The sequence below is a fragment of the Branchiostoma floridae genome, chromosome 7 (assembly GCF_000003815.2).
Source record: "Branchiostoma floridae strain S238N-H82 chromosome 7, Bfl_VNyyK, whole genome shotgun sequence".
Classification (NCBI taxonomy): domain Eukaryota; kingdom Metazoa; phylum Chordata; class Leptocardii; order Amphioxiformes; family Branchiostomatidae; genus Branchiostoma; species Branchiostoma floridae.
This window is the reverse complement of record NC_049985.1, coordinates 25,710,733-25,726,548: the sequence shown is the minus strand read 5'-3', so window position 1 is coordinate 25,726,548 and position 15,816 is coordinate 25,710,733. Positions and strand designations below refer to the sequence as shown.

Sequence of the window (15,816 nt, the reverse complement as noted above, 5' to 3'; positions counted from 1 at the left end):
CCACCTACAAATGTATATCTCCATACAATATCATCTCAATCCATATGAGCATATTTGTATTGTGCTGAGTGGTCCCTAATCATTCAAATTTTTCACAGATGTACCAGGTGTAAGTAAGTAAGACACTGTGTGTTTTGCATTTGTATGCGTGTGTGCCCAATGTTTACTGAAAACATCATTGGCAAAACATTGTTTCAGGGCTAGCTACAGCCTGAATGCCAGACTATTTCCAGGGCTCTACAGTCAACAAAATGACAAGGAAATTTTACCACAGCTCATCCCTTGAAACAGTCTGGCATCCAGGCTATTTCATGGCTGAAAGCAACATAGAGCAATATAGACAAATATCTGGTAACAATCTATCAGGATTCTAGCTAGTGCACTTTAGCGTAGTGGGCCACTACGCTAAAATTTATGACCACTACGCTCATTTTTAACTAGTGTAGTGGTGCTTTGCTATCATTTGCTTGTTCAACAATGTCTAATCAATATCTAAACAATGAAAAATGATGATATGCCATTCAAAACTGACTGTGATGTTAATAGAGTACCAACTTTTAACTCTACATTATCAAAATCTCACCGTGGATAGGCCAAGACCCCCCTTCCACACCAATCTCCTGATTGGTCACTTTGCTACCATGCCATTCCCACTATGCTTAAATGAAATCCTGGCTAGAACCCTGACTATGCCACTCACACATTTATTTTTGCTTTGATGAACAGTACAAAATACTACAATAAAAACGTTGATATCATGAAGGTTATATGTCCAGGTAAAAAGTACCAGTTACTTCTCAAGAAACTGGATAAAATTTGGAAATGGTCAGACAAACATTACTAAATGAAAGAATTTAAGATCACTGAGAGCTGAATACATAACAGTGTACAAAATTAAAGTTACTGCTGCATGGCTCTCTCTTTTTTCTTACTTCTGTAGTATTAAAAAACTACAAAACAACAGCAATAACTGGTGGTACTGATGAGTGATGGTACCTAGGCTAAATGCATACAGGGTACCTGCTGACTGCAGTATTTGCCTATGGTTGATACCATTTTCCTTGTTGGTACCCCACAGGGCCTGTTCCCCCCCGGCCAGGGAGCTACCATTGGTGTGGATTTCATGATCAAGACTGTAGATGTGGATGGAGACAAGGTTAAGGTGAGATGGTGCTCTGTAAATGATAAAAGCAAGACTTATTGGGGAGATACATGTATGATAATTGTTACGTTATGGTCTGCATTAATATTGTGGGATCCTGGAAATATTGGCAACTCTATAGGTAAGGCCACACTGACTTTATGGATGACATTCGCGCTTGCTTTGATTTTCGCTGACTCTCAAAAAACTGGCCACATGTGACCTAATAGCATCCCTGGTCAATCAGAATTTTCTACTAGCAAGAGGATCTGCTCTCCATTGTAACAGGCACATGGACCACAGACACAGTGCCCTTGTTCCCCTCAACAAGAATGGCAATAAAATGCTATTGAAATGGCGACAATTGTCTAGTACTTTGAATGAAGACTCATCTGTGGTGGTAGAATCCACACGTCTATAGATACTACAAAAGGTTTCATCACTACAAAAGAGTTTATTGGTTTCCTACAGCTGCAGATCTGGGACACGGCAGGACAGGAGAGGTTCCGCTCCATCACCCAGAGTTACTACAGAAGTGCCCTAACCTAACATGTTACATGTGCCCTAACCTAACATGTTACATGTGTACATGTTTCCTACAGCTTCAGATTTGGGACACGGCGGGCCAGGAGAGGTTCTGCTCCATCACCCAGAGTTGCTACAGAAGTGCCCTAACCTAACATGTTACATGTGCCCTAACCTAACATGTTACATGTGCCCTAACCTAACATGTTACATGTGTACGTGTTGTCTACAGCTGCAGATCTGGGACACAGCGGGCCAGGAGAGGTTCCGCTCCATCACCCAGAGTTACTACAGAAGTGCCCTAACCTAACATGTTACATGTGCCCTAACCTAACATGTTACATGTGCCCTAACCTAACATGTTACATGTGTACGTGTTGTCTACAGCTGCAGATCTGGGACACAGCGGGCCAGGAGAGGTTCCGCTCCATCACCCAGAGTTACTACAGAAGTGCCCTAACCTAACATGTTACATGTGCCCTAACCTAACATGTTACATGTGCCCTAACCTAACATGTTACATGTGCCCTAACCTAACATGTTACATGTGTACGTGTGCCCTAACCTAACATGTTACATGTGTACATGTTGTCTATAGCTGCAGATCTGGGACACGGCAGGCCAGGAGAGGTTCCGCTCCATCACCCAGAGTTACTACAGAAGTGCCCACGCCCTCATCCTGGTGTACGACGTCACCTCCAGAGAGAGCTTCGACTGTCTCCCCGAGTGGCTGAAGGAGATCGAGCAGTACGCTAACCAGCAGGTCATCACTGTGCTAGTTGGTAAGTACCATTTATATTGTACCTGGGCCAGCTTATCGAGCAGTACGCTAACCAGCAGGTCATCACTGTGCTAGTCGGTAAGTACCATTTATGTCATACCTGGGCCAGATTATCGAGCAGTACGCTAACCAGCAGGTCATCACTGTGCTAGTCGGTAAGTACCATTTATGTCATACCTGGGCCAGATTATCGAGCAGTACGCTAACCAGCAGGTCATCACTGTGCTAGTTGGTAAGTACCTTTTACGTCGTACCTGGGACAGATTATCGAGCAGTACGCTAACCAGCAGGTCATCACTGTGCTAGTCGGTAAGTACCATTTATGTCATACATGTGACGCGAAAACGTTCGATACGGGTGTTCTGGACCGGGTGATAACTTCCGTATCAGACCTTCTCTAAGTTGTATCACACTGGCTCCATTCGAATAAATCGAACTGTTTCGAGCGGGCCGAGTGCGGCGCCATCAAAAGTTGGAATACCTGATTCGGACGTTGGAACATTACTGTTGCAACACTTTTTGTTCGAGGGCACCAAATTTGTTCAACTTCTGGCGCATTTCGCATCGGGTTTTCTCAGGTGGGTATGACATAAATAAAACACCCAGCCCTCCCGCCGGTCGGATCACCCTTCGGCCGTCGGGCGATCCGACCCGCTGTCGGGCTGGTACCTCAGGTGATACGGAATACACCGTGTTGTATTCTATATTTATGTCATACCTGGACCAGATACAAGTGTTCCAGCCCAGATGAAAACTTGCCGGATCACATGGTCATAGGTTCTGTTGTATCATATGGGCTTCCATCAAATAAATCAAAAGCACTCCACATGCATGCACCAAGTCAACAATTTGAATACAGGATTTGGACATTTGGACAATTTGGAATTGCTGTTGAAACAATTTTTTGTTTGAGGACACCAAATTTTCTGACACATTTTGCATCCAACTGTGTGTTTATGTGTGTATGACATAAAATACAACACGGTGTATTCCGCATCACCCTCTGTCCCAGCCCTCCCGTCGGTTGGATCAGCCTCTGGCCTTCGGGTAATCTTACCTGTAGGCTGGTTCCTCGGGTGACGGAATACATGTACTCAACTGTATTCTATTTGAATGTGCTCTACAAATTATTTTGTTTTCCCAATATTGATTTTCCTGTTCTAACATGAAGCAACACCTTTATCTTGGTAGGAAACAAGATTGACCTCACATCACAAAGAGAAGTGCCGCCAGAAACAGGTCTCCAGTTCGCACAAGCCAACAACATGGCCTTCCTAGAAGCTTCGGCCAAGGAGGCGGAAAACGTAGAAACGGTCTTCATGGACCTCGCCAGGGAGCTAACCAAAAACGCCCGCAAGTATCTGCTAAGGAACACAGAAACGGTCGACCCAAACATCACCGAAATCACAGGAGAGACCACTAATATCTCATACGGGGGGTGCTGTGGGTCTGGCTGATATGTCTATATGGTTGTTGTTGCTGTATGATGATATATACATTGGGTGCCTATGTATAAAATGGATTCAAAGTGAAAAGCCTGCTCCTTGCTTTACTTCCACATGGAGCAATTTCTGTAGCCTGGTTCGCAGACCGTCTAGATGTGGCTGGCGTTTATTTTTTGGGAAAGCGATGATTTGCAGTTTTCAACATGGGCTATGTTCTGTAGTGCCGGGGACATCATTTCCACATGGTTCTCAGTGTCTGAATCTAGAAACCCAGAAACAATCGCCCCTGGTGTTAGAGTATCTGGTCTATGTTGAAAATCGCAAATCAGTGCTCTCCCCAAAAATAAATGCCATCCACACATTGAAGGTCTGCAAAGGAGACCACGATTTCTGATGAAGATACCGGTAACTGATGTACTATGTGGAGAGAAAGCAACACAAAGTTAGGTTTCACACATTGCAGTCAAGAACAGTAAGGTGCTCTTCTGTATTCTGATGTATGATATGGTCTTACTACTTGTACTTCATCTGACAAGTAAGTCCTTTTCACAGGACCTAGACACTCCAGGTTTTCCGAGGTAGCAGAGGGGTGTTGTAATAAATGAATCGGTTGGAATTCAAGGGGGCCCTCTGGTGGCGGTTCTGAAACAAATTTGTTTTCAGGCAAGTAGAAAATATGTACTAGTTGCTGGAGCTGATGAAGTTGGTGAGAAGGTAGTGCTGTTGTTCCGACATATTACTGGGTCCTATGGAATCATATGGGATTTTTTCTATAAGTTTTATCTTAGGCCATGTTGATTCAGTCATATGGATGACATCTTTGCTTGAATCAATTTTCGTCCGTTTCCACACACAAAAAAAGGTTTTGAACATAACCTTGAATAGTACAAAACAGCTGCAAAATGGGCAGATACTGTAATTCCTGATTTTTTCAATGTACTTTAATGTTCACGGTTTTCACGGTGATGTAACGTGAACGTATAATTACCGATAACAAATAATACATGAGAATTTTTTAATGCCCACCTGCCATCACAGTGAACATTTTGTTCCAAGAACAAGTTAAATATTTCTCAAACCGTGAAAGTTTGGTACCAAGAAGACAAAGTGAATTACAGTATATTTGTTGTAGATTGCAAATATCTTCAAGAATCTGTTGTAACATGTTGGGTATACCATACCGTATGTAATACATTGTTAACTTAAGTCAATTTTTACAACTTTCCTGACCACTTAGATTTCATAAAGAAGGCAACATTTTTTTTGCCAAACTTTTTTCTTTGCACGCTCGCATCAGTTTTGTGGTTCCCAGAGGATGTCATCCATATTATAATCCAATCAACATGGCATTATGAAAGAAATTGATAGTATTGAAAGTAATTCAAGACCAGATACATGTATGTTGCATTTGAAAGTGGTCTAATTCTATCTTATTGATGAATCTCATGGCTCATTATATCTGTCCATACTTTAATCTACCACTTATTATCATAAATGTATACAAATGTGACCACTTATCCTTGAATATAGTTTTTCTTGACAAAAGTATTACATATATTATGATGTATCAATCCCTCCAAATTTCACCTCTCAGAGACTGAGTGTACTACTTCATTTGTATATTACATAGTATTACATATTATTAATGTGCACATAGAAAAACAGTGCCAGATTGACGTAGTGGGAAAGAAAAGACTTGATGAAGACAATGACACTATTTAGTTCAGGACCAAACACAATATTGCAGCATAGTACAATGCTTAACTTTTTTCCAACACAAAAATATACACGGATCAAATTGTCAACGACCACTGTCCCCTTCTTCAGGATCGATAATGACCAATCACTTCAGAACAATTAAACTAATGAAAGTTGCAGACACATGATCTTGTCCGGGATACGTGATGTCAGCAATTGGTCAAATGTGCCAGGAAATTCATAACACTCAATGTCCCGGTTTATTGATGGTGGAGTGTCCCGATATATATGGCCTCCCTTTTATCATGTGTCTGTGACTCTAGTAAGTTTACGTTCTGAAGTGATTGGTCATCATTGATCGTGGTCGTTGAAAATTTGATCTGTGTATACCTTTGTGTTGGAAGAATTAGTTTAGCATTTTACTACGATTACTACCATTATATGCAGATGAGTTTCCATGACAATAGGCAGCATTGACTGTGCATTCCGTATTGAGCTCACTGAAGCTACCTGTAGTACAACAAAATTTTACATCCACCATCCAAAAGACATTTTCAGCATATGTTGGGCCCAGAGAGCGACACAAATTTCCGAAGCTCATACAGTGACTGTAGGATTTTTGTGATTGTGATACAATATATGTAGGACCAAGAGCTACATGTAGTAAGCATATTTCTCAGGGCTGGATGCATTTCTTTTTCATTAGCAGTCATAGTACAGTCAAACTTGCCTAAGAAGACCACTCAGGGGACCAGTTAAATTTGGTCTATATGGACAGGTGGTTGATATAAACGGCTGCAGGATTCTTAATACTTCTGTCAATGGGGAAAATTATCTGAGGGGCCACCAAAATGTGGTCACATTGGCCAGGTGGTCCTTATGTAGAGGTGGTATGTAGAGTTTTTCTGTACTTCTGTTAGGGTCACTAGTGTAGCCTGGTATCCAGCCGTATTATAGCTCCCGAGTCTCTTCTGTCCTCTTCGCTATAATACGGCTGGATACCAGGCTATCACTAGTGTTCTGTTGAACACTGTACTGGATGTCATGAACGTATGAACATTTTCATTAAGGAGGTTGACACTTGCTATAAAAGAATTTTAGAATACCATAACGAAGACAATGAATGAAATGGGGTGAGTAGAAAAAGAAGTCACAAAGAGTTGCTTTAGTACAATGTTGTAAACAGTTCTTTGTTCCTTGCTTGTAAAAAGATGCATGGGCTCTATCTTAATGGTGCTGGTTTTCCTACTGGGTACCTTAAAGGTACAGAATGTGCTGCAAAGAATTGGCTGTATTCTTTCAGCCATGCTTGTATACATTTCCAGCTTTGCTTTTTGGACTACTTTTAACATTTACCAGTAAGCGAAAGCTGAAAAACATATGGTTTGAGTCACATCACTTGCTCTGGCTGTAGTGTACATATAGTTTGAATGTTCCCAATTGCATATCTAAGTTATTCTGGCTAATGTGAGGTATATTTTGTGATGTAGTAATGTATCTATGCAGTGGGGCTATTTTTGTGGCTATGTATGGTGCTAAGTGAGGTGTAGTAAGCTTTGTCTTTCTGATTTGCCGAACGTGTATGTAACAAATCCCTAGTACAGTATTCTGTATTCTAATAAAAATCCCACCTACATGTTAACTCTTCTCGGAGCTGTATGAATTCTTCAAGTACTAAAAATGTAATAAAATTGGATCAGTAATAAATAATATTCATGTAGGTGTAAAAGATATATTTTAGAACATTTTATGTTCATTGCTCAGAAGTGACTTACACTGTAAGTTGTACTAGTAAGGGAGCTGAAGATATGATATATATGTTACTGTTTAAATACTGTAATCTGTTGACAACTTTTTGATTTCAAATGTAAATGGTGTGGACAAGATGGGAGTTATTGGAAGAGATGAATTTAGAGATTGTAAGAAATAAAGGGAAAGTCAATGGCACATGATATCAATTTATTTTATTTCTTTAGTTAGCTATTTAGGTTTACCACATTTGTGGAAGGATTGACAACAGGTGACTATCACCTTTTCAAGATGTCAACCTGGAGACCAGACTGTAAAATTTGGTCCTTTCACCCCGGGAAGGACCCCTACTCTTTTCGTGTGGTGTGCTCGGGGTGTGAATCTCCTGAAACAATGGGGCCTCCATTTAACTTCCTATCCGAAGGACGGCCCTAACCGAAGCTAGGTACACATTTACATTTGAGTGAAGTGAGGAAAGTCGTGTAAAGTGCCTTTTCCAGGGAACAACATCAGGGCACATACATGTATCGTTAACTGATTAAGTGGTTTTGAAACCTGACCTTTGGGGTTTAGGCCAAACTTGAAACACCTTTACCAATTGCAGCAAACGATGCCACAATGAGTTTCTACAGAATGCTAAGTCAAATCACCCACTTTTGCTGTATCATTGTCTTTAATATATCTTGAATCATATTCAAATTATGAAATAGAGGGTTATGCACATCAAATTCTGGCTATTAAGTGATCGCCCTCTAATGAAATTATCAAACCGACAATCACTTGTGAGGCGAATACATGTATACATCACTACAGCATTCTACTTTTTGTGAAAAAGGCGTTTGCAAAGTGACATAACGCCAGTATGTCGCACGTTCACAGGAGAGTCGGGAATGGGAGAATCACCAAACAAGTCAGGAGATGCTCCTAAATCACCGCTTTCGCTACCACCGTGAGAACTAGTCTCAAACAAGTCAGGGGTACCCTGGAATGTGTTGTCTGCAGGGTATCTAACAACATCCTTTAACATGCACGACACCCTTCTTCTGTTAGCTTTTTCCTCTGTACCTGGGATGATTCCTCCACTGTCACTGTCCTGTGGTGAGAACTGCGAAAAAAAGTTGGGAGTGGAATCATTGCCTACTGACCTCATTCTAGTATATTTCTCTACTCCGACATGTCTTCTGTCCGTCGACGTTGGTGACAGCTGTGAGAAAAGGTTCGGTGTGCCGTCATATGACATTGGTGTCCGAATTCGAGCTACACTGTTTACCATTTTCTTGTCACTCTGCAACCTCTGAGAATACAATTCTGGGGTCCCCTCAAAATTGTCATAGTTATCTATTGACTGAAGTGGCAACTTCCTTGGTGAAGCCCTTAAACAATAAGAAGCTGTCGGCAGGGACTTCAAGACAGAGTTTGAGACGGTGCAATCATCAAACACTTCCTCGCTTCCTGCCGGCTGGCTGATTTCATGCACCGATTCTAAATGGCTTGAAAAGTGGACACTCTTCCTTCTATGTGTTTCTTGGTTTTCCATTGGTTCTTTGGTAGATGTTTTCTTTCTTTCTGCACTTGGCGACAGGTGTATTGTAGAGCTGCTATAAGCACTGTCCGAGCCCTTTCCATCGTCGGCGGTGGAGTTGAAAGAAAGCATGCCTCTCACCGACAGGAAACTTCTACATCTGCTGTCGTAGGGCGTGTCTGCGAGCTCATTGGGCGAGCTGTCTGGGCTGTCGCAATCACTGTTGACTGCGTGGACGTTATCGCATTCTGTCTGTGTAGGAGGTGCACCGTTGTGCACTGTTGGCACTCTTGTAGCTGTTGTGCTTTTCCCATTGTTTGCTGTGGTTTTCCTAGAACTGTTGCCATCACTGTTGCCTGCATGAAAGTTACTGCTCTTCATCTGTGTAGAATTTGTATTATTGCACGCTGTTGTCATTCTTGTACTTGTAGCTGTTGCAGTTTTTTCATCATTTGGTGTTGGTTTCCCACAATCACTGTTGGCTGCATGGAAGTTTCTGCACTCCATATGTGTAGAATTTGAACCATTGTGCTCTATTGGAATTCTTTTGGCAGCCGTGGCTTTCCTATTGTTTGTAACTGGGGATGTTTCTGTAGTATTGGTGTTACGACTCCTTGTATTTGATCTGCTGGCTAGAGATGCTGATCTGGATGGAGGAGCAGGAGTGTCTGGTAACTCGTTCCTGCCTCCCCCTTTCCCGCAACTTTTTCCGCGTGAATCGGGAGATTCTGTGTCACTCAGACCACCAAACGAGTCATCAAATAGCGATGAGAAGTCATGATTTTCTACCGATGCGGTAGTGAAAACTGCATTCTCCCTCGAGTCCTGTGGCTGTGCCACTCTCTTACCTAGTGGGAACATTTCTTTTCCCTTTTCAGAGTCTGGGATGGAAACGTTAGAACCTGACCTCCCTACCGATGACCGCTTAACTGAAGATGTCAAAGCCGAATCAGTGTCTGAGACAGTGTTACCTGCGTCATTTGATGTGCTGTCACTTTCACTATCAATTTCTCCAGTATCTTCTCTAGAATCTTCCTTCTCTGTCCCCTTGACAGGACTCTCGTTTTTCTCCGACACCCTGGCTGATGATAACTCAGAATTCAGAGCCATCAAAGTTTTCCTTCTCACTAACTGTTCAAAAAGAGATTTTGTTCTGCTGCCTCTTTTGGCAGAGTTTTCATCTTTTCTGTCACTGTCGTCAAAGGATAAATTTTCTCCAACACCCTCCATGTCATCCGTGGTGGTATCTGGATGAATGTCTACAGCTGTCGCAAATGAGATAACACATAAGTCTGCTTCACCTTCAATGGGCGGCTGAATTCGCTCCATGAACACATCTACATCATCTTTTCTCTCACTTTCTACAGTAACGTTTTTGTCCATTTCTGCCAAGAATGCGTCCAGGTCTTCTGAGTATGGAAACTCTTCCTGCCACATTGCCTGCATCTGTGTGTCTTCTCCAACATGCTCTATCTTTGTGTTTGGTTGTTTTCTATTCAAACCATTGTCTCCAGTGCAGTTGGTGCAGTCTCTGGATGTGCTAAGAATCTTCCTCTCTTGCTGTGCCATCCTTGAATCATGCTTTGAGATTTGATCTTCTACATTAGAGTCTTCCATGTCCTTATGGCGGCTAGCTTGACACAGTCTATCCGGAAGATCCTGCAAGGGTTGGTCCAACTGGTCTATGAAGGTGTCCAAACCTTCTGAATATGGCAAGTCGTCACAAGACGTCTTGGTTACATGTTGCTGTACTTCTTCATCACTACTGCTGTGGTGGTGTGTTGGGTTGCCATCCCCCTTGCTTATATATGGAATTTGGTCACCAATTGAAGTTTCATTGCACATCCTTTGCACGTGCATCCGATCATTGTACACATCTGCCAAAAGCAGACAGCTGTCATTCAATGACTCATCAAAACTTGACTTCCCATTTGGTAAGTCCTCCTCTTCTGTGTATGTTTGAACATCATGTTCACATGCCGTACTAACCTCCTTTCTGACATGCTGTGGGTGGGATGGTACCTCTGCCTCATTAGCATCTCTACAAGTCTTATCTAATGTTTCCTTATTGGTCGAAGCAAAACCAATCTTTCCCCTCATTGCTGCATCTTTCATCTCTTCTATTGGTGCACTCCCTCCCATTGCACCATCTTCTATGCGTGACAGTTCACCAATTTGTTGCCCTTCCTGACACAGATTTCCCAGTATCTCCCCTTCCCAGCACGTCTCATCAAAGGCTCCCTCCAGAAATCCTGCTGAGATATTCTCATACCTACTAATGTCAGAGTGTTCTTCATGTCTTTCTTCATGATTTTCATTTGGTACACCAACGCCCTCATCGCTATCGACATTTGTCTCATTCTGTCCAGTAGCTGTGCAAATTCTATTTTCCATTTTTCCATCTTTGTCAAACATCTCATTTTGTCTATAGTCATGATCATTTGCCTTCCATCTGCAAGACATGCTTGCCAGGGTTTCTTCAAAATATGTCTCATCCTGAGAACTGTGGTGGATGCTGAAGTCTGTTCTCTCCATTGATTCATTCTGTGCATCATTTGATGACATGCTGGAAGATATCAGACTCTCAGTCCCACTACTTGTACTTTCATCACAGCTGAGAACCAAGGACTGCTGACCAAGGCTCACCCTTGAGAAAGACTGACCAAACGACGCTCTAGAGCTGCTACTTGAGCACCACGAGACATCAGAGCCAATCACACTTCTCCTGGATGGCAGTGCGTTTCTAGTAATGCCAAATTGTATGCTTCTGGCTTTTTCGTCGTCAGTGTCCGTTTCCAGAATCCGTTTGAGTATATTCAGTACACTTACAAAGGGAGTGTCCCTGTTGGCGTGTACCATTTGATGAGCCACGAGTTGAGGTGTTTTTCCGTGGTATCCGTTCGTCTGCTGACGACTCTTCTCCAAGATGTTCCTTATCCTGACAGGCGAGTGTCGCTCCCTCTGTGACCTTGACCTTTCACATTTGACCTTGAACCCAAACAGGAGCATCAATCCGACCAGAGAATGCTGTAGCGCCTTGTGTAGGATGGAATCTGGATCAATGAATGTGGAGGTCTTGCTTGCTTTCAGCTGGTCATCGAGAAAACTGAGGGGGAAAAAAAAATATCGGTGATGTCAAATTTTGTGAAAGAAACTGGACCACGGATTATTCCAGACAATCCAGTAATCTTTCCGTTTACAACAATAACATGTAAGGTAAGCCAAAAATTTCCTTTTTGAGGCTGTAGGTGCAGTGGGCTATTATCCACTGTGTCTCAGGCACAGGATTGGAAGTCAGTCCCTCTCCTTCCACAGGCTTTTGCAGTTTTACCTCCCCAACCAAAGTCAGGTACCAATTTTTACACCTGGGTGGAGTGACAAAAGTCATGCAATGTGCCTTTCCAAAGTACATAACATTTCGCCAGGAATCAAACTGTAATGTTAAATCTAGATTTCATGTCTACTACTAGTACAAGTAGTAGGTACTCTGCCATTCAAAGCCACTAAAATGAAATGAAATGTATCTCTCTTGAAAAACCAACCTCTTGAAGTTGAACCGGACTGAGGGTTGGGAGCTGCCCAAGTGCTACCTACCCCTTCTCCGCAAGGAGGCGGGGGGGAGGGGGCAGATGATCCATGCAAGCCTGACCTAGTCTCGTGTTCTCTCGACCTAGTCTCGTGTTCTCTCGCGAGAACTGAGACTAGGTCATTCCCCTGACGATGATGTACTGGTAGACATCGAAAATTTGGGAGGTATGTACTGTACCTTAAGGTATCTCGGTTGGCTAAATTGGCATTTTGACCTTCCACTGTTTTCTTATTAATGAATTAAGAAAGAATGGAGCCATGACGAATGTTGATAGATGGGCATTTAAGAATTCTAAATCTGATTTTTTGGGGGCCAAATTGATGACGTCATCATTTTTATTACCTCTGATATTATTTTTTTCTTATAATCTTCGAGATACCTTAAAGTTTACAAAAACAGTCATTGATTGATGAAAATTGTTGTAACAAACCTCTTTAGTCCGTTTGCACTTGTCCCGAAGAATGGTTCCAAACAGGTCCCAAACACAGCAACGTCACACAGGGTCTGGTCATCTGCTATGGTGAGGTTGAGGCAGTATCTGTACTTGACATCTGTACCTGCATACACAGCATGGCATCTCATGCATTCATACCTGTGGGGAACAGATTGCAATTATCAAAAAAAGAAAAGGAAGAAAAACAAGAGCTTCTGCAAATAGCTGGCATTTTGCTGAGGTTTTGTTGGTAAAATTGCACAGTATAAGCTTCAAAATTTTGAGAGTTTCAATGGCATGAAAGCAAAACAATACTAGTAGGTGGTACAGATTGTGCAGTTAATTTTGAAGTTACATGTACATTGTACATGTACCTGCACAAGTACAAATGTGTAAGATCCATTGAATGCTTATTGTGTTTGTCCAATGGGTACATCAATAGGTTACAACTGTTTGAAGGACACTTCAGTTTTTGAATTTCCAAAAAAGAGGGAAGTAGTAGAAATACTAGCAAAATTTGATTGTGGCAATTTCTCAACAATAATGAAACTGTAAGGGCTCTCCCCAGAATTTTTTAGTATAGATTTAGTGGAGGGACTGTAAAAACTGATCCGACAGTAAAATGATTGTCATTTTTCGGAAAACCTAATTCTATCTTCTGACAAGTAAACAGGGACAGTTAGCATTGTTTTCATGAAAATGGGCTCATTTTGCAATGACACTTTTTGACAGCAGTTGTCAAATACTCCAAGAATAATAGCGATTCCTTTTGTTGAGAAGTAGTGAAAGACTATTGTTTTGATCATCGCCCATTCACAAGTTTTTTCAGACAACGCTGACTGGAAAAGTGATGGTGCTTGGCACAAAAATTTGCGAATTTTATGAATTTTAGTTAATTAGCAAAACCTAACCTGGAAAATAGGAAGAGACACACTAAATTTCAAAAGTAGTATAGTGGAGCTGGGCTAGGAGTATATAGTGGAGGGCCTCTGTTATTCCATCCTCTGGGGAGGACCCTGTGTAGATGCACTAGAGATTCCTATAGTATAGTTAACAGATGAGTGGTATATTGAAACTGAAAGGAATGTTTTATGTCATTCTTAACTCACAACACCTAATGTTACCTGTTACTGTCTGTGTGGTGATGTAGTTTGCAGTAACAGTGGGTACAGCTGGGGTACAGACAGTTGCTGTCTCTCACTGACAGCACCTTGGCCAGCACCAGGGTACGGAACTCTCCCATATATATATAGACCTGACAAAGAAACAATGTACAATACATCTCACCTTCATCAAATGAAACATAATTTGTAAGTAATTTATACCAGGGAACTCGACCCCAAACCAGCTGTAGTGGCTTGCAAAGATTCTGAGACAACTCGGCACCTGGGACAACTTGGCCCCCTTCCAAATCAGGAAATCTACCAAGTCGACACCATATTTACTCGGCACATAACTTAGTTTTTTTTGCACTTGGAGAATGATAATTCTAGAATTTCTATCATTCCGACAGCATATCAATAGCCTGAGTACTATCCTCCGGAGTGTATGAGATAACAGCACCCAGACTCGTTGGCGTATCGACCTTTGGAAGCGAACTAATGCGAACAAGGCTGGACTACAGGTTAAGAAAAATATTTGGCAGCTAAACAATTTAAACATGTTGTACATGTATTTCTCACATAGACCTTGACAATTTTAGAGCCTATGCTTGGTGCCGAGTTGTCCCATAATGGACCCTTCCAGCTGAACGCCATATCGAACAAATAGAGCCCCCTATTCTATTTAGAATAATCGGTCAAAACCAGCCCTAGTGGGACAGGAATGGGCAAAGAAAAATGCTATGCCTTTTTTTGTTGAAGGATACCGACCGAGTATTGTTGTTTTAGGAAGGGTAGGCGCTACACAGCATTACTTTCTTCCTGGACAGGATGCGCATGTAAAGCAATGTTCGCAGACGAGACGGGACTCCGCACTAGCGGACTTTGTAGTGGTGTCTTATATTTGACACGTGGTACAAGTCAGTCAGTATCCTCAGCCTAATAGCGGCGGCGGCCATGTTTTTGCAACTCGCGCCGTTTTTGACCGAGGTTTTGAAATAGAACCCGAGATCGAACATGCAGGGGGCGGGGCTTATGGTGTTCGGCTGGAAGGGTCCATGTGTAAATGGTGGGAGAATACTTTCCTTATGCTAGAAGGATCAGCTTTTAACTTTCTCTTCAGTTTGTGTCACTTTTTGGTCAATGGAAATGATCAGCACCTTGATACAAAGTTTGAGTATTTAAGCCGGACACAGCAGAAGGGTAGCTGATACCTGATGATGTCTAGATTTTGCAGGTCTAAACTAAGTCACTAGTACTAGGCAGTACGATACTCGAATTAAAAAGTATCAGCCTGCGCCTGAATAACTCTACTAGTATTGAGTAATCTCTAGGGCAATGACCCTAATTGACGGCTGCGCAGAAGGTCCCCGGTGAGTCCCCTCAGGATTGATTTTTAAAAGTATCAGAAGATGTGTTTTTCTTTGGAAATGTTGGCATCTTGGAGCTGTATTCTACAGGTAAGGGTTGTAGGTTTTTTATTATGTCGAAAAAAACAGACTTTCAAGCCTGTTTTGGGTGCCTGGACACTAGAAAGAAGTTTGTTATGTAGCTGTCATTGTAGTGCCAGATGGGGTCAAAGGTCACCGAGTTGCGTTTGGATGCAAATCACATGTGTTCCAGTGGTCAGAAAGTTCCGAAAAGTTGAGAATGGACATTTTAGAAGCCGGGCTACCCTCTCAATGTTAGTTTTTCGAGAACGAAACGTCAGGTAGGTGACTTTTGACAGCTTCTATTTGCCATTAAATGCATTATAAGGATAGGGAAGACATGATTGGTGGTCACTGCTCTCTACTAGATACTGTATTCAAGTTCAAAATTAGCAGGTGTTAA

At 42.1% G+C, this 15,816-nt stretch overlaps 2 protein-coding genes and 1 long non-coding RNA gene across 4 annotated transcripts in view; 1 reads left to right on the top strand and 2 right to left on the bottom strand.

Annotated features, from left to right (window-relative positions):
• LOC118419087 (ras-related protein Rab-30-like) overlaps positions 1-7,537 on the top strand; it is a 14,683-nt gene extending 7,146 nt beyond the window's left edge. For both annotated transcript variants that reach the window (XM_035825371.1, XM_035825370.1), the window contains exons 3-5: positions 1,079-1,162; positions 2,265-2,448; positions 3,639-7,537. In XM_035825371.1, the coding sequence (XP_035681264.1) occupies positions 1,079-1,162; positions 2,265-2,448; positions 3,639-3,904 (534 nt within the window). In that variant the 3' untranslated portion in view covers positions 3,905-7,537. The remainder of the gene's footprint in view (positions 1-1,078; positions 1,163-2,264; positions 2,449-3,638) is intronic.
• Positions 1,613-2,334, bottom strand: LOC118419090. The gene is made up of 3 exons (XR_004831589.1): positions 2,232-2,334; positions 1,866-2,151; positions 1,613-1,710 (listed from the first exon to the last, which is right to left on the bottom strand). It is a non-coding gene; the product is annotated as an uncharacterized LOC118419090 (long non-coding RNA).
• On the bottom strand, positions 7,528-14,135 carry LOC118419084. The gene is made up of 3 exons (XM_035825364.1): positions 14,008-14,135; positions 12,881-13,042; positions 7,528-11,967 (listed from the first exon to the last, which is right to left on the bottom strand). Exons 1-3 carry the CDS (start codon positions 14,124-14,126, stop codon positions 8,157-8,159), a joined length of 4,092 nt encoding a protein of 1,363 aa, XP_035681257.1. The 5' UTR covers positions 14,127-14,135; the 3' UTR covers positions 7,528-8,156.
• Positions 14,136-15,816: the final 1,681 nt, after the last annotated feature.

What these genes read in the sequence shown, in the direction of transcription:
- LOC118419084 (XM_035825364.1), bottom strand. Translation starts at nt 14,126, where the DNA reads ATGGGAGAGTTCCGTACCCTGGTGCTGGCCAAGGTGCTGTCAGTGAGA. An exon ending in CACCACACAGACAGTAACAG is followed by an intron (nt 13,043 to 14,007) that starts GTAACATTAGGT and finishes TGTTCCCCACAG; the next exon opens with GTATGAATGCATGAGATGCC. An exon ending in AGTGCAAACGGACTAAAGAG is followed by an intron (nt 11,968 to 12,880) that starts GTTTGTTACAAC and finishes TTTCCCCCTCAG; the next exon opens with TTTTCTCGATGACCAGCTGA.